Source organism: Equus caballus, chromosome 6, assembly GCF_041296265.1.
Source record: "Equus caballus isolate H_3958 breed thoroughbred chromosome 6, TB-T2T, whole genome shotgun sequence".
Lineage (NCBI taxonomy): Eukaryota > Metazoa > Chordata > Mammalia > Perissodactyla > Equidae > Equus > Equus caballus.
The window spans coordinates 86,991,848-87,009,199 of record NC_091689.1 but is presented as its reverse complement, the minus strand read 5'-3'; the positions used below and the strand labels follow the sequence as shown (position 1 = coordinate 87,009,199).

The 17,352-nt window shown below is 45.3% G+C and overlaps 2 protein-coding genes across 11 annotated transcripts in view; one reads left to right on the top strand and one right to left on the bottom strand.

Moving 5' to 3' along the window:
* The window catches only part of CS (citrate synthase), a 25,739-nt gene extending 17,403 nt beyond the window's left edge, over positions 1–8,336 (top strand). For 2 of the 3 annotated variants that reach the window (XM_070269175.1, XM_070269174.1), the window contains exons 7-11: positions 4,899–5,098; positions 5,669–5,798; positions 5,926–6,027; positions 6,234–6,443; positions 6,758–8,336. In XM_070269175.1, coding sequence (XP_070125276.1) covers positions 4,899–5,098; positions 5,669–5,798; positions 5,926–6,027; positions 6,234–6,443; positions 6,758–6,928 — 813 coding nt within the window. In that variant the 3' untranslated portion in view covers positions 6,929–8,336. 3 annotated transcript variants of the gene reach the window in all.
* Positions 2,300–17,352, bottom strand: COQ10A (coenzyme Q10A). Of its 8 annotated transcripts, XM_023643781.2 has the most exons (6): positions 16,834–17,352; positions 12,186–12,703; positions 11,483–11,629; positions 10,514–10,706; positions 10,183–10,284; positions 9,056–9,879 (listed from the first exon to the last, which is right to left on the bottom strand). In XM_023643781.2, exons 2-6 carry the CDS (start codon positions 12,296–12,298, stop codon positions 9,712–9,714), a joined length of 723 nt encoding a protein of 240 aa, XP_023499549.1. In that variant the 5' UTR covers positions 12,299–12,703; positions 16,834–17,352; the 3' UTR covers positions 9,056–9,711. The 8 variants fall into 8 exon arrangements, with proteins under 8 accessions (XP_070127755.1, XP_023499550.1, XP_023499549.1 ...); XM_070271654.1 differs by lacking the exons at positions 9,056–9,879; positions 16,834–17,352 and adding an exon at positions 2,300–5,460 and having other exon boundaries at positions 12,186–12,495; XM_023643782.2 differs by lacking the exons at positions 9,056–9,879; positions 16,834–17,352 and adding an exon at positions 2,300–5,460 and having other exon boundaries at positions 10,514–10,736; positions 12,186–12,466.

The window sequence follows — 17,352 nt, the reverse complement described above, 5'->3', positions numbered from 1 at the left end:
GAATCTAAAAACAATTGAGCTTTATTTTCTTAAAATGAAATGTGACCTTAATAGGCTCAACTCTGTGGTTGGAATATGAGAGACTGTTGTGGCTTGTCCCAGTGCACAGTGCATAATTCCTTCCGTCCTCTCTAATACTCCACATACTCACAAACACTGGGTAAAGTACAAGTTATCGGGCTAATTTTACAGGAGGGCATCTCATTTTCTTTTGTTTCTTATTCAAGACAGGTAGTATAAGAAGAGAAAAGTTGCTTTTTGCAAAGCAGTTACACTAAGTGATTTTTGACCAGGAGAAGGCCCCCAAAGAGTTCACTATGATGCAAGGCACAGACTAGCGTGACCCACTGGTCTGATGAAATACCCTTGGGATTTTGGCAAATCCTGCTTCATTTGGTTGGTCAATATTTATTCAATGCCAACTGTGTGTAGAGAATTGTGTTTGTTGTTAGGGGAAAAAAAAGGAAAGGAGAGTTTGCCATTAATATTAGTCTGGTTAGCATTGAGGAGGAAGATAGAGAAATGATTCAAATATACACATTCACAAGCACTTGAAGCATTTATAAAGCCTCACATCAGCAGGCTCAGAAGATCCTAAAACCTGAATCTATTGCTTTTCATTTTCTTTTTAAATGCATTCAAGTAACTGATATCTCTGTGGGTTACCATAACAGGAAAGGTTAGATCAAGAACAACAGTTCTGGGGCTGGCCCTGTGGCCAAGTTGGTTGGGTTCGCACACTCCGCTTTGGCGGCCCGGGGTTTCGCCAGTTCGGATTCTGGGCACGGACATGGCACCACTCATCAAGCCATGCTGAGGCAACATCCCACATGCCACAGCTAGAAGGACCCACAACTAAAAATATACAACTATGTACCAGGGGGTTTTGGGGAGAAAAAGGAAAAATAAAATCTTATATAAAAAAAAAAGAACAACAGTTCTACTTTAAGTGAGGAAGATTGGCCTTCAGCTAACATCTGTTGCCAATCTTCCTCTTCTTTTTTTTCCTTTTTGAGGAAGAAAAAGATGTTAGCCTTGAGCTAACATCTGCTGCCAATCCTCCCCCTTTTACTGAGGAACACTGCCCCTGAGCTAACATCCATGCCCATCTTCCTCCACTTTACATGTGAGATGCCTCCCACAGCATGGCTTGCCAAGTGGTGCCATGTCTGCACCCAGGATCCGAACCGGCAAACCGCCAGCCGCCAAAGCAGAAGGTGAGAACTTAACTGCTGCACCACCAGGCCGGCCCCAGTTCTTCTATTTTAAAACTTGTCTTTTATGGGGGCCGGCCCCATGGCCGAGTGGTTAAGTTGGCGCGCTCCGCTTCAGTGGCCAGGGTTTCGCTCGTTCAGATCCTGGGCGAGGACATGGCACCGCTCATCAAACCATGCTGAGGCAACATCCCACATGCCACAACTAGAAGGACCCACTACTAAAAATATAGAACTGTGTACCAAGGGGCTTTGGGGAGAAAAAGGAAAAATAAAATCTTTAAAACTTGTCTTTTAGAAATTGACCACTCAGAAGTGCTTGTTACTACTTACAATGCTGTTGTCTTGACTGTCATGAGGGGGGAGAAAACAGCTTCTTCATACTTTACAAGAGATGCCTGTGAGATATTTCCCAGCCATCCAAACATGCTGCATTGCTCCACACTGTCCTTCATTGAATCACTAAAATGAATCTTGTACTCTTCTACTTGCAGTTGCCTCCGTTTCAGTGTACAGCCATTGACTGATTGTTCTGCCATCATCTCTATGTGAGATGTATTTGTCAGCCTTAGGATTTATGTCTAATAAGTTCACACTGCATAAAAATTAGCACCAATAACTGCTTTAGTTTGGTGGAGCTTGATGCTCTTTTGTTACCACATCTTGTAACTTTCTCAAAGATCACACATGCTATTTCAGTTCACTTCTCTTAATGTGATTAATGTGACTATGGGCTACTTAAGAATTACATAACAGCATTCAGCTGGTTATTTCTGTTTAAAAAATTTAATGTTAAGAAGTTTATATGTGATCTAAGTCTTTACTAGAATCATCCGTTCATACTGTTTTTCTACATATACCTCAAGAGGATGATCTTCTGCCTACAGCATTTCTTCCATAACAGTTTACATGACTTTAGATAAATAGTATCATCTCTTGAGTTGAAAGAGTTAGATCTCCTTCTGATTGACTTAACTTCACTCATAACTGGGAGATTACTACGATGCAACCTGCTGTTTAATTGTGAAGTAGCCTTAAGATGTTGTTGAATTGAGTAAACTTTGAGAAGTAGCTGACAGATCACGTTTTGCTAGTAATGCCACCTTTAATAAGGCCTATACACAGTACATGTAGGTTTTGAAGCTGTTTATAATAAAATCATCATCTCAACACTTAACTCTTGAAAATGTGCTTAATATTACATGCTTTGTATTCATTATCTGATTTAATCCTCAGAACAACCCTATGAGTTAGATGTTATTTATTCCCATTTTACCAAACAGGAAAACTGAGGATTAAAAAAATTAAGTAGCTTGCCCAAGGTCATGCAGTTAGTAAGTGGTAGGGACCAGATTCAGACTTGAGTTTGCTTCACTCTAAGGTCTTTTCACCAGTAATACTGGCTGTCTTCTTAATAATAATGGATAATTAAATACTTGGCCAGAATTTTACTAGCAATAGAGATGCTGGCTCACAGTGTTGATTACGGTCAGTTTTGTTACTTTTATTACAGACAGCTGTGATGGTGGCATGTCTTAATGTCTTTTTTCCAAGCCTTTATAGATGAAGAATGAGTTGGTACCAGTATCTAATAGCACCTGAGTCTTAGCTTATTAAAGAAATAGGAGTTCTCTGTCAGTTTTTGGTTTTGATTTTTTTAATCTCTTCTTGACTATAGCATTGACCACTACAAAAAGGAAGGTAAGGATCCCACACTGTCATACCTGGTCTGATAGTTGTTGCTTTATGAACTTCATCCTCAGTGGTAGGAGTTGAAACAGTCTCCTTTTTGTAGTTTCTTTATGATGTGGCCATTCATAATTTCCAAATGATTTTGAAAGTTAGTATATACTCCACAGACACCAGTTTGCCTAGCCTGGGCTCCTGTTCTTGGCATTCTGCTAATGAATCCAGGTCCCTTAGGACTGCATATCCTTGATGTAGGCTTTTGCAAGTAACCTACTTCCTTAGGGTATGTGAATCTGCAAGGAGGTATAGTTAATAGTATGATTATCATGTAAATAGTCTGAGAATTTGCAAGTCTTGGCTAAGTATTTCTTGCTTCAAGTAGCTTTTTAATTTTGTCAGTATTTTCATTGAATCCTGGTGGCATTGACAAAATTCGCTGAGTACTTAAGTAATCAATGACTTCATTAGGGGTATAGATTTTGCTCTTTGTTCCAGCAGAACTACTGAAACCTCGTGACTTCCTGCAGGAACATTTGGCCAGTTAGCTTGATAGGACAGCACTATGTAATATCAGTGAGCAAGTATTTAAGTTATTATTTAAAAACCCCACTAAAACCCTGTCCCTTCCATAAATTTAGGAACTTAAAATCCCTTTGTGAAGATAAAATTGAGATGTAAAAGTTGAGCAAGGTATTACCATCACAAAAAGACAACCAGATATTATGTTTCTCTTAATAAATGAACACAGTGCTTGCTATTTATCAAATAATCTTGCTAAAAAAATTGAATTTGAATCTGTTCAAGCCTCTAGATCTAATGATCAGCTTGTAGGAAATACAGTGGACAGAGGAACATATTAAATGATATCACAGGTAGATAACCAGCAAAATCTAAACTGTGGGAAATTCTACAGAACAAATGATCTGATTTTCCACAAATAAGTTGCAAAGTAAAAAATGGAGAGCATAAGAAGCAACTTAAATTGAATAAAAAAGACGTTAGAGACATCTCAGACAATTGCACTGTGGCTTATTTTCAGTCCTGAATCAAACAAATGAGGTGGAGGGGGGCTTTGTATACTGAGTAGATATTTAATGATATTGAGGATTTGTTAAATTTTTTTTCAGTGGGATAATGGTTTGTGATTTTGTTTATGAAGGACATTTATCTTTTAGAGGCACATGCTTAAAATATTTACATGTTGAAATATATGGTATCTGGGATTACTCAAAATAATTTGGGAGATGAGAGGGGAAAGTAAGGATATAGATGAAACAGGAGTGGCCATGAGTTACTACTTGTTTAAGCTAGATGATACTTATTAGCTGAGTAGATAACCTTGTACAAGCTACTGAACCTGACCAAGCCCCAGTTTCTTCATTTGTAAAATAAAGGATATGTTACCTTACAGGATTGTTGTAAGAAAAGGAAAAAAGTGCAAATAACATATCTAGCATAGTACCTGTTATATAGTAAGTGCTTAAAAAATGGAAGCTTTTGTTATTAACTAACAATTGAATGCCACTGTTTGACCTTTGGCACATATGGTGAATTTTCTTTAAAAGGTGGAATATAGAATTATTGAAACCTAGTGTCTTAGCACATTCGTTGAGTACAAAGTCATGTGGTAGGAAAGATCATGATTAAATATATAAGGGTTCAAAATCTGACTCTGGCATTTAGCTGAATGCTCTGAACTTCACTTCCCTCATCTGCAAAAAAGAGGGCAGTGTATACTTTGTAGAGTGGTAAAAATTGGGAATAAGCTTTAATGTGCATGAGATAGTATGTGTAAATCACTCAGCGCAGTGCCTGGGTCATAACAGCTATTCAGTTAAATGGTTCTTGTTGTTATACTCCATATATAACCACCCAACATATTATCATCAACTCAAATAGCTCAATCCGTGGAGGATAAATGGTATTCCTGCCTAATTCTTCTTTGTTGATAATTCCTTTTCTTTTTTTTCTCCATTTGCCTCTTCTCCCCATCAGTTGATTTATGAAGACTGTATGGATCTGATTGCAAAGCTGCCTTGTGTTGCAGCAAAGATCTACCGGAATCTCTACCGGGAAGGCAGCAGTATTGGGGCCATTGATTCTAAGCTGGATTGGTCCCACAATTTCACCAACATGTTAGGCTATACTGAGGCTCAGTTCACCGAGCTCATGCGCTTGTACCTCACCATCCACAGGTGAGCTAGACCCAGCAACCATAGCCACCAGTTGCCTGGATTGGTGGGAAACTTTAAGAAAAGCTCCTTAACATTCTCATATTCTGGGAATAGGCAGTAGGCAGTAAGGAGATGAAAAAACAGCATAAGGGATGATACAAGGCAAGAAAGGGGTGTAGTAAAGAAGGTCAAGAGATCTAGGAAAATCACCATAACCATGCTAATAACAAAATAGTGCTTCCAACTGGGAAAAGGTACCAGCTGTTCACATTAGGTGGTTCTTCCGCTTTCCAGGAGCTCCCTCTTCTGGCCATTGCTATGAAAGCTGGAATGAGTCAGGGAGCTTGGCAAACAGGCGTCATCAACCAGTAACCTCTCCAGCTCTGTAGATTAGTGAACAAAGGCTGTTAATAAAATTGGGACATCTCTTACAAGAACTTATGTATAACTGTCTGGCTATAGGCTGGTGTGAGCCAATAACTAGACTAGTATGTGACAAATAAGAGAACAGCAAGGTCTGTATTTCCATAATCTGCCCCTTTTTTCTCGTCTTCCTCTTGGCCTTGATTCTCCTTTCTTACTTCTACACAGTGACCATGAGGGTGGCAACGTAAGTGCCCATACCAGCCACTTGGTGGGCAGTGCCCTTTCGGATCCCTACTTGTCCTTTGCAGCAGCCATGAATGGGCTGGCAGGGCCCCTCCATGGGCTGGCAAATCAGGTAAGACTTCTTTTTCTTTTCCTGCTCCATGTTTTTCTTACTCCCATGCTTTGTTTCTGAACTTGGTGTTCTCGAGAATCCTGGCATATGCATTGACACTCTTTTATTCCCCAAACCTTACCCGTAGGAAGTGCTTGTTTGGCTGACACAGCTACAGAAGGAAGTTGGCAAAGATGTGTCAGATGAGAAATTACGAGACTACATCTGGAACACACTAAACTCAGGACGGGTAAGCAGAGATGCGTAGCAACTAGGGAAGAAGGCAAGACCCAAGTTCTGCAATTTGGAAGAATTAGGGGAAAAAAGAATGAGAGCGGTCCCTAAATTAGAGAAGGAGATATTTTTTTTCCCTCCATTGTCTACCCGGAAGAATTTAGAAAGACAAGAATTTCTACCTGAAAATACAACTGGCTTTTTTCCCTTCACTCTTTGCAGGTTGTCCCAGGCTATGGCCATGCAGTACTAAGGAAGACTGATCCACGATATACCTGTCAGAGAGAGTTTGCTCTGAAACACCTGCCTCATGACCCCATGTTTAAGCTGGTTGCTCAGCTTTACAAAATTGTGCCCAATGTCCTCCTAGAGCAGGGCAAGGCCAAGAATCCTTGGCCCAATGTAGATGCTCACAGTGGGGTGCTGCTCCAGGTAAGTCCTCCCTTCCCTGCTTTCCCTCTAGTTTGTACCAAACCCTACTGTTCTCTGCCATGCACAGAATCAACCCACTAGTCAGAGCAGGACTCTTATGCCTCCTTCCTTACTCTTTTGATAAAGTTGCCTATGGTCGGGGGAGGCGCGGGCAGGAGGAAGAGGGTGCTCTCTTTTCCGAATCCCAATTGCTATACTTTTCCCAGTGTCATTTCTATTTAAGACCGACTGGATTAAGGTTTCTATCACCCTGAACTTGTACATGCTACTACCTCTGGGCCTTTAACAAAACTTTTTTCTCTTTTACCTTATAGTACTACGGCATGACGGAGATGAATTACTACACAGTGCTGTTTGGGGTGTCGCGGGCACTGGGTGTACTAGCACAGCTCATCTGGAGCCGAGCCCTAGGCTTCCCTCTAGAGAGGCCCAAGTCCATGAGTACAGATGGTCTGATGAAGTTTGTGGACTCTAAGTCAGGGTAAAACTGGAGACTGGGGGGAAACTAACTACCAGAAAGTAAGGGAGCTTAAAAAATGTACACTTTTGTTTTGTTTCAGGGGCTTTTAAAGACTTAAGATTAAACTGTATCTGAGGCACTGATAATAAGTTTGAGGTTAAAATATAAATTAAGACTTTAAAAGATGAAAAGTGACCCTTCTTCCCTAACCAGCACCTTTCCCCTGCCTGGTATCAACTGCCCATCAACTGAGGATGACCAGGACTAATGCATGTGGTATGGGTTAGGTTTGGCCCCCCTGCCATCTCTAGAGTAAGAATCTGGCTCCTCTTTCCCTGGGTCAAAGCTGCTTGCAGAGAATCTTCAGTTACTTCAGAGCTTTTGGTTCTACTCTGCCCAGCCCTCAATGGGCCAGCAAACCAGGACTCTGCCCCTTCTATTTCCATAGGAATCATGTTGGATTGTCGGCTGTACTGAGCCCCATTGCCCTCTCCCATGCACACAGGCACTTCCTAGCAAGACCTACTGGTTAGCTGGACATGCTTTGGCATTTTTTTATGCTATCAGGTGACCAAAAAGGCCATGGCATTTGTTGTGACTGGCACCTAGTGTTTTTTATTTCTCTTTAAATTATCCCATGAAAATTAAGATCTGGGAGTGTTCTCTTCCCTCCTACTTTAATACTCACCTCCTTCCAGATTTTCCATACCTGCTGCACCTCAAGCTGAGGATGCACTGGACCTTCCCCTTTTGGTCCCTAGTAGAGACCTCTTTCAGCAGGTTGTATATAACCACTATCTGATCTGTGGTCTTTCCCAGTCATTTGGCTTTATCAGTGCTTAATATGAACTCATCTTTTTACTTCCTCAGAATACAAGCCACTACCCCCTGACTTCCCCCCACCCCTTTATTTTAATGTGCTGTGGGCCATAGAATAAGGGACTTAGGAATGACCAGCATGATATCTTCATGGTCTGGTCTCAGGGTTACTAGCACCTCATTCTGAGCAGGGAAATGATGTAAGATTGGAAATGATCTCCTTTGAATATCAGGTCCTGGGGCTGAGGGCATTAAAAATAGTAGGCCTCTTCATCCCCGGCCACGGGAAAATATCCCTTTATTTATCAAGGTCCTTTTGCCCTCCCCTTCCCCAGGAGCTCTCAGTACAGTTTTTGTTTTAGAAGCCCCATTTGCACAGGTTTTCAGTAACTCAGAATGCTCTACTGCCTTTTCTTTGAGAAAGGATTGAAATACACTCCTGCTGTGCCCCCTTCCTCCCTTGCAACTCCTGCCTGTGTTTGTGTGGATCCCTAATCCCCAAAACCACACTATTGAGATGGACACACTGTAAACCCCTGGGTAACTGTCAAGTCATGATGCAGACTTCAGGTTCTTCTGTATAAAATGCAAAATAAATGTTTTTATTAACAATGTTTAAGCCTGCTATTAAATAAAGCCTGGAAAAATGAGATAAAGAATCCAGCTAAAGATTCTGGACTTAGTGGGTTATAAGTTATCCTGTGCATCCTTTATCTTTAGGCTGGTTGGCATTCATTTACCCTAATCAGAAGACAGGATCCCTGTGAGATTTCCAAAGGGAAACCTCTCCTCAAGGTTATAAGTCCTTGCTCTTTAGTCCCCCATCTTTCTTAATTTTGTTGAAAGATAGAATGCTCAAGGATGATAGCTGAGACCTCACAACTGCTTATGTGAGTAATCCAGGGAAACTGGTCCAGCCCACTGGTGAAAGGAAGAAACTAAACCAAGGACAAATAGGGGAGGACTCTGAGTCCAGACCTGAGCCACTAGGGGGCTCCGGTGCTCTGGAACACCTGTTCTTCTTTGCAGCCTCCCTTAAGGAGGCCCCCAAAATAAGAGGTGGTCCTGAGGGCATCACTTATATGGGAGGTCTGAGACCAGATTATTCTGTCCTGAGACTCCTGCTGCAACTGACCTTCTGAAAAAGTCTATAAATAGGCAAGGGAGTGGGTACTAGGTCCTGGCTTGTAGAATGTGCTACTATAGTTAGCCAGGGACACTATGTCCAAGAGGCCTTCTTGCACCTTCACTCCCCTAGGGAAGGAAGCCATGACTTTCTTCTACTCTGCTATATCTACATTATTCCCCCAAGAAACAATATAAAATAGCCAAATTCACACTGTCACAATTAATTTATTGAAATTTTATAAAAACTCAAGCCAAGTAGAAGAATAAGGTACAGCTCAAGAGTACAACTCTGGTGTTTTCTCCTTGCCCTGTGGCACTGATGGTAAGAAAGCCCCTTGCTCTCCACCAACCAGGCAGCATGGAAATAGTCTTAAAGTGAAGTCATATGGATTTCAAGCTTGGGCCAGATCTCAGACATCTCAAGCAGGCAAAAGTTATTGACTACCCAGTACCTCTGAGTTAGGGGGAAAAGCTCAGTTTATTCCTTAGAAAATTTGCTTTAATCCTTAGAAAAGTTGCTGTCTTCCCCTGGTCAGACACCAAGGCACCTTGACAGGGCCCAGAGACAACCACACAGTCCTGATTATAATTCAGTGTGAGAAGGCTGCAGGCATCAGGCATGTGGGGCTCTCAGGATGAGCCTGACCCTTTCCTAGGCATGTCTCCTTTCCACACCCCTGCCTTTCCTTTCCCCCAGCATTTCCAGCCAGCTTAGAGCCCAATTTCTGGGGAATTGAGAGGGAGAACAGCATCATAAACATAGACTCTTCTCTCAGACTGGGAGCAGGAGCCAAATGAAATAAATAAGAGAATTGGGTGGGGAGGGAGAGTAGAGGGGAGGCTAGGGAATACTCCCTTGCCTCAAGCCTGGTGCACCTCATGGAACATCAGTTCACGGGGGATGGCTGTTTCTGGACCAAACTTGGTGGCTGCCCGGCGCTCGAAGGCAGCAACATTCTGTTTGACAACCTCATCAAAAAACATGGTGGCCAGCTTGGAGTGCAGCAGAGAACGAAATTCAAAGGAAATCTGGGAACGGGTAAGAGACAGTCAGAAACTCTTCAAGACCGTGTTGGATAGTCCCTGGCCAAATGAAAGGATACTGTTGAGTGTCTTTTCTTCCCCTCCCCCTCCAGTTCTTTAGATTCCCCTCAAAAGCCCTAATTTAGGACTGAGCAGAGTACAAGTTTGGTATAAGCTGAGACCTGTGGAAAGTGTCATTGACTTGGGAAATGCTAAGTATTAGCTGTGCTTAAAGAATAACTGTCACAGTACCTCAGCTCTGCCCCAACACCCAGTTGTAGCCCTGTGTTACACAGCCTCCTGACTCACCGAAAAGTCCACAGTGCAAGTTCGGGGGTAGGCAGGAATACCAGGGCTGAATCGCCAAATGGTCTCTAAGTGGTTGAAGAGCTTGCCATCAGTGCAAACAGCCTAGAATAGGACAGCCAGGTAGTTAAAAATATTACAGTGAAATAAAACCTGTACTAGGTATAGGAGGCTATAAGAAGGAACTGAAAGCCATTTTCATTTCCTTCTAATATTTTATTTGGGAAGTATTTGACACATGGAGATAAAATCATTACAAGGAAGGCCAAAGTAACCTGTAAGATGCTAGAGAACACAAAAAAAAACTGATCCATCCCTCCCGGATAGGCCTCACCTTGACCATGTGAGGTTTGACCATGGAAACAGCAGAGGTATAACGTTCCACGACAGGTGGAAAGCCAACCTCCAACTGGGCCTTCAGGTGACCTTTGCGGCTGGATACCACCAAAGACTTCTTACACCAGGGCACAAATTCTCGATACTCCTGGACATTGGACACCACCTCATACATCTCCTGCATTGAATACCTAGGGGAAGGAATCACAGAGGCCAAGGGACTGCCAGCTGGGTCAGGTTCCTCCTTGCCCTAGGTACCCTCCCCCCAATACCTTTGCCCCCTAACCATGTTCCTCCAGGAACTAGAGATCCCAAATAAGCCTGGATGAATGAGTTCCCAAAAGCAAACGTGCAAAATTCCATGATGTTAATGTTACCTTATGTTCTGCAGTTTACAGAATGCTTTTGGCTTTACTATCTATTTTGATCCTAAGAGGGACCATCTAGAGAGATTGAACTGGTGATCACACAAGGACTCAGATCCCAGCTCTAAAAATTTCTAACAATGTAAAATTGTTAGCTAAATTACCTGTGCCTCCATTTTTTTCATGTGTAAATCAGAGGTAATAATAGTACCTGATTCATAGGTTTGTTGAGAGGGTCAAATGAGGAAATATATGTAAAATACCTAAGCAGCCTAACTGTGAACAGTAGCAGGCGCTCAATAAGTGTTACAATACTGCTCAGAATACATAAAAAAGCAGGTCAGCGGAGAAATAATATGCTGTTGTCTAATTATACTGTCCAACTCTTGTCACATTTCACTTAACCAAGCACAGCAACCAAGAAGAAGGGAGAAATTAAGGTTGCAAGGCTGACGGGGCAGGATAAAGTATCAGTAATATAGCTGGGGAGAGGGATGGCCAGGGGTGAATCTTGCCCACTATTGCTACTCTTACAATCTAGCCTGGACATAGTTATTTGTTTGGAGGGGAAGGGAATGTGGAGGACAGGGGAGGATGCTCACCCCATGATCCTACGCTCAGAGTAAGCCTTTCGCTTGTTGGTGAAGGGGGCGGCAAAGCCCATGAAGGAACGGCTTGAGGGTAAGCCAGCCTCAGCCGCCAAGACCTTTGCAGCCCGAGGCAAGAGGAGGCTGCAGGACATCAGAAATCTAAGGCCGAAAGGAAAGGAGAGACAACGTCACCATTCTTTGTGTTCCTCAGCCATTCCCAGGTGAAGGGGAAGACGGGCGCATCCCAGAGGAAGGTCGTCCAGACAAGCTTTGCCCCAGCACCTGCTGCGGCCCGCCAGGCTCCCGGGCCAGGCAGTCACGAGTGCGAAAGGTCGAGGGCGGCTGAGGACAGTGCCGGGGGAGGAGATGGGGAAAAAGCGGAGAGCGTGCGAAGCGCCCGTTGCCTTTGATTGGGGGCTACGCTACTGCTGAACGCTAGGACTCAGGAGCATCACAGTCCCCGGGGCTTCTCCAAGCCCGTCGCTGCCAGGGCGCCTGTGAGGGGCAAGAAGAGCTTGGGTCCCCACCCCAGGGACTTGTCCTCGCGAATAACTTGCAAACGCATTCCGCAAACCTCTACATTAGACCGCAGGGTGCGACCGCTGCCGCCCCCAACCGCGCCTGCATCCCCAGGATTGCAACCCTCCACGGGGGAACTTTAGGGTCCTGGGCGACCCCTTGTCCTCGGGCGCCGTCGCCCGCGCCTCCCTCTCACCTCATTGGTCGCGGCGGTCGCGGCGGTCGCGGAGGGCGGAGTGGGAGGCCGCAGCCGCGCTGGGCCGCCGCGCGCGTCCCGGCCGGGAGCCGCCGCGCGCCCGCCGAGGCCATGCGCGCGACCCTCCCTGGCCCTCTCGGCTCGGGTTCCCGCTGCGCCCTCCTCACTCCAGAGGAAAAGCGGGAGACGGGCAGCCGGGCGGGGTCAGGGCCCCCGGGCGCAGCGGCGGCGCGGGGCTGAGGCTCCTCTCGCCCTACTCCCGCCCGGCAGCAGGGTAGGCTAGAACTGAAGCCGCGACCGCTGCTCCCGGAGCTCCAAGTACCCCCACGTCACGCCGTTGCCATGGCTCGGGACGGGGAGAGGGAGAAGGAAGGGGACCACGCGGCCTGTCGGGAGATGTAGTTTCACACCTGTGGCGAGAAAGGGCGCTGCTGTGTGTTTGAGAAGCTGCAGACGTGGACCGGTGGAGCAAGGTCACCAGGCAAACTACTGTACTTGGCGAGTCTGTGGTCACGGACCTGATGCATAAGCACAGAGGGGACTTTGAGGGTGTATCAACAGCATCTGTCTGCTGATCATTTTTTTTTTTTTTTGAGTTTTCATTAAAAAAAAATTTTTTTTTCTTGCTGAGGAAGATTTGCCCTGAGCTAACATACGCTGCCAATCTTCCTCTTTTTGTATGTGAGGCACCACCACGGCATAACGACTGACAGATAAGTGGTATAGGTGGGAGCCCAGGAGCCAGGCCCCAGCCCTGAAGCAAAGTGGTGCACGAGCTTAACGACTAGGCAACTCTGCCCATCTTGCCTCTCTCAGAGCCTTTATCATATTCTCCTTTGTTTATAGTGGTTAGAAGTTCTATTCATCTTTGTGGCCTCCATGGTGCCTACTGCTGTGCTTTACTTACATCTCTGTGAAAGGAAATTAGCTTTCCAACCTCTGGGCTAAGACTTTGCACAGTTTTCTCTTTTAATATTTCTAGAAAGAAGTTGGGGTGGGAAGAACCAGACATACTTCTAGGGAAGGGAACCATCTTTGAAATAGTGTGCACTTGACGAAGGGTGAGACCTCCTGGGCAGGAAGCCAGGCAATGCAATGTCACTATACTGCTTTCCATCATGATAAAAGGAGAAAAAAATCACTCTCTACAAAAGTGGAGAGAAGAAAAGAAAAAAAAAGAGAAAGGAGAGAGGAATTAACAATTAGGGAGAGACTGGACCTAGGTAGGTACAAGAGCCATTGAAATTCTCCCACTACGGAGTAGAGGAAGGGCATTTGAAGAATGGTGGTGCCTGCTGTTGCATTTAAAGATGTTTATGCCATTGCAGTGCCAGCCCCTCCTCTACTTTCTTTCTAAGTCTGTAGTCAAGCTGTCCACATTCAGGAAAGCTTTGTGTAGGGTGGTGTGGGTGAGGGTGGGGGATAAAATAATTAAAGACTGGGTTGCTTTTTTTTTAAAGATTGGCACCTGAGCTAACAACTGTTGCCAATCTTCCTTTTTTTTTTTCTACTTTATCTCCCCAAACCACCCCTATACATAGTTATATATCTTAGTTGTGGGTCCTTCTAGTTGTGGCAGTGGGATGCTGCCTCAGCGTGGCCTCAGGAGCAGTGCAATGTCCGCGCCCAGGATCCGAACCAGCGAAACCCTGGGCCACCACAGCGGAGCGCGCAAACTTAACCACTCAGCTACGGAGCTGGCCCCTGTGTTGCCTTTTAATAGGTGTGAAAGAGAGACATCTTGCCCAGAAACAGGGGCCTGGAAACAAATATAAATCTTCCAACTCCCCCTTAAGATTGCCATTCATTTTGAGACTTCCACTGGATACGGATTGATTTAAAGTTTGAGCCCATTTTATCTGGACTTCAAGGAGTAGGAGCCTTCCCTTGAAATCTGACTTACATCTAACATTTGGTAAAGAAGGCATTTTCATCCTTATTTTATATTCATATTTTATATACAAGAAGCCCCAAGTTGGGGAACGATCTCCCTTCTTTTTCTCTCCTAACATTTCTCCTTTTTCCCTCAGCACCTGCACCCCCACCCCCAGGATACAGTATCTCCTTCCAGTTCAAAGATGATAATCTGGAGCCACTCTCAGATGGGCATGTGACCTTGAGGGACAGGTTCACTCTTCCCAACTCCATTCTCCTGTCCAGCCTCACTCCCTCTGACTAAGGGCTTACACATGTGAGACAGCTGCTTAGCGTGAGGAGTAAGGATCTGGCTGGATAAAAGACAGAAATTAACTGGGATACATGGTTGAACTGTGACCTCATTAACACTGTGCCTTAACCGAGTTAACTACTGCAGAATTCCCAAGGTACAATAGACCTGCCAAGCCAATTTGCTTGTTGTCCCCCTACTAATTAGATTAGCTAATTACCGCCATTTAAACTTTCCCTAGCTCATTCCCTGTATTTGAAACAACCAATTTCCTGCCATTTCCCTGTCATTCTACATCAATAACTGCCTTCAAGTATTGACTCAAAACTCACCTCCTCCAGGAAGACTGTCTTGACTGAACCCATCCTTCAAGATTACTCTGAACACATAATGTCATGTAAAGTAGCGTGTATCCTATATTCTTTACTTGTTTCATGTGCATATATATATATATGTATGCTCTTCTATTAAGTTATAAGCTCTACAAAAATAGACACCATTACTTATAAGTTTCTACCTCCAAACCAGGTCTTCAATCAACATTTGTTAGAAGAATGAAAACTGAGGCTTGGGGCCGGCCCCATGGCTGAGTGGCTAAGTTTGCGCACTCTGCTTCTGCGGCCCAGGGATTCACTGGTTTGAATCCTGGAAGCAGACATGGCACTGCTCGTCAAGCCATGCTGAGGTGGCATCCCACATGCTGCAACTGGAAGGACCCACAACTGAAAATACACAATTATGTACCAGGGGGGTTTCGAGAAAAAGGAAAAATAAAACCTTAAAAAAAAAAAGAAAACTGAGGCTTTTTTTTTTTGAGGAAGATTAGCCCTGAGCTCACATCTGTGCCCAACTTCCTCTACTTTATATGTGGGACACCTGCCACAGCATGGCTTGACAAGCAGTGTATAGGTCCACACCCAGGATCGAAACCGGGGAACCCTGGGCAGCTGAAGCGGAATGTGCCAACTTAACTGCTGCACCACCAGGCCAGCTCCAAAACTGAGGCTTAAAGACAGACAGACATGTGCCCAGAGTTACCCAGATATGAATTCAGCAGTTGAATCCAGAAGGACTGTCTGCATAAGAGGACTTTGCCACCACTTCCGGCCTTCTCCTCCCTGACTCTGTGCATCTCCCTGAGCCCTGGAAGTATCTGTGTTACCTATATCATATCCTCTTTTTCCCTACTGGGAAATCCTCTTTCTGTGCTCTGAATAATATTAAAAATAACTTTTCTAGCCCTTCCTCCTCTTCCAGCCGCCCAGAGAACCCGGTTGGCAACCTCCCATGTTCACCTCCACTCCCACGCCAGAACCAGGCACGTGACCCCAGCTCAACCCCTGACTCCAATTCCTCAGGTTACCAAGAGCTATTTCGGGCAATGGAGGCCACATAGTCCCCTCCTCCCCATCCTCTGGGTCATATCCTAGCTTAGCCCTTCCTGGAAGGTCCATCATATCCAATAGGCAAATCAACATGTCTGAACACCCACAGCCATCTGATCCCCAGCTACCTTTAGTTTCTACTTCTTCAGCCTCATCTTCATCATCATCATCAAATATTAAGTTCCTGTTCCCATGTGCTGCTCTGCTAGAGCTAGAAAGAATAATTTAATGTCTACCCTTGCCTTCAGAGAGCTCAAAATCCTTTTTACAAAGAAAAAAACCCCAAAACAATGTACAGTCCTGTATTGGAAGACTCCGGTTAACAAGGAAGTTAAAGTCCCTTATGAAATGTTGGACATTTGCATGTCAAAGATGTAAGGTGAAATGAACAAAAGTGTGCAATTTAAACCTGACTACGTAATTAAGCATTACATAAACACAGTGTTAAGGAGACCTCACAAAAGGGAAAGAACCTGTTAACCAGGGAAGACTTCCTGGAAGATGTAAGTCTTAAGTGATATTGTAAATTTTATTTTCAGTGTGGTCAAAATTCAAAAAGTTATTAAACATATATAGTGACAGGTAAATTTCCCTCTCAATCCTCATTCCCTGTTCCCCAGTTTCTCTCTCCAGGAAAAAGCACTGGTACCAGTGTCTTGTGCATCTTGCCAGTGGGAATCAAGATATTGAAGGCAATGAGGGGCATAGATTGTTGGAGAGCGAGGAAGATCTTTTATATGCCTTCACGGGGGGGAGGGGGGGGTCAACACCCTACACTTCTTCCTAAATGTGTTCCCTTCTTAGAACACATATTGAGTTACTGAGGTCTGAACAGGACCCTGAATTACCTTCTAAAAATTGTACCGATTTTTCAATATCCACTTTTCTTCTTCCCTCTTTTCGCCTACCTGGCCTGGGATGACCTCCATCCAGATCTTGCCTGATTGGCTGCTCTCTGGCCTCTTCAATGGAGAAGGGGAAGCACCCTCACCCTTTTCTGGGAAGAAACCGTTGAGCCTTTTAAAGGGTAGCCACCCAACCACCTTAACCAGGCAATGGAGTAATTAGAGAGTGGAAAAACGCCCCTTCTGCTGACCTGGGAGACCTTCTTCAGGTGCCAGCTGTCCTAGCCTCTTTCTGGGGTTTTTCTGCTGCTGGAGAGTCCTTCTTGGGATTTCTCTCTGCAGTTGGAGCACTCCTGCTATTGCCTTTTGACCCAACTCGTGTCACCGCCAGTGGAGATAGGCGCCTTCCCTCCCTCTGGGGCTTTGCCATACGCAGCCCGCAGATCTCCACGCCCCTGCTTCCCCCGGTGGGGCATTTGGGGTGTGGAATCGCCGACGGGAGGAGCTGGCTCCGGCGGAGGCACTGTGGGCCGAATGCCATCTGGCCGGCCGTTCGGTCCTCAGGTGGGGAGGCACCGCAGGACCAAGGCCCGAGTGGCCGCTAGGGTCTTGTGGGGACGCCCCGGGCCGCCCGACTGGAGCCGAGAGCCCGGCGTGGCCGGCCTGGGGACCCGGGCACCAGCGCGCGGCGCGGGCGCCGGGTCTGCTCCGGCGGCCGGGGCGGGGCAGAGGGCGCCGCAGCCCGGGGCCGTCTGCGCGGCGAGCGCCCT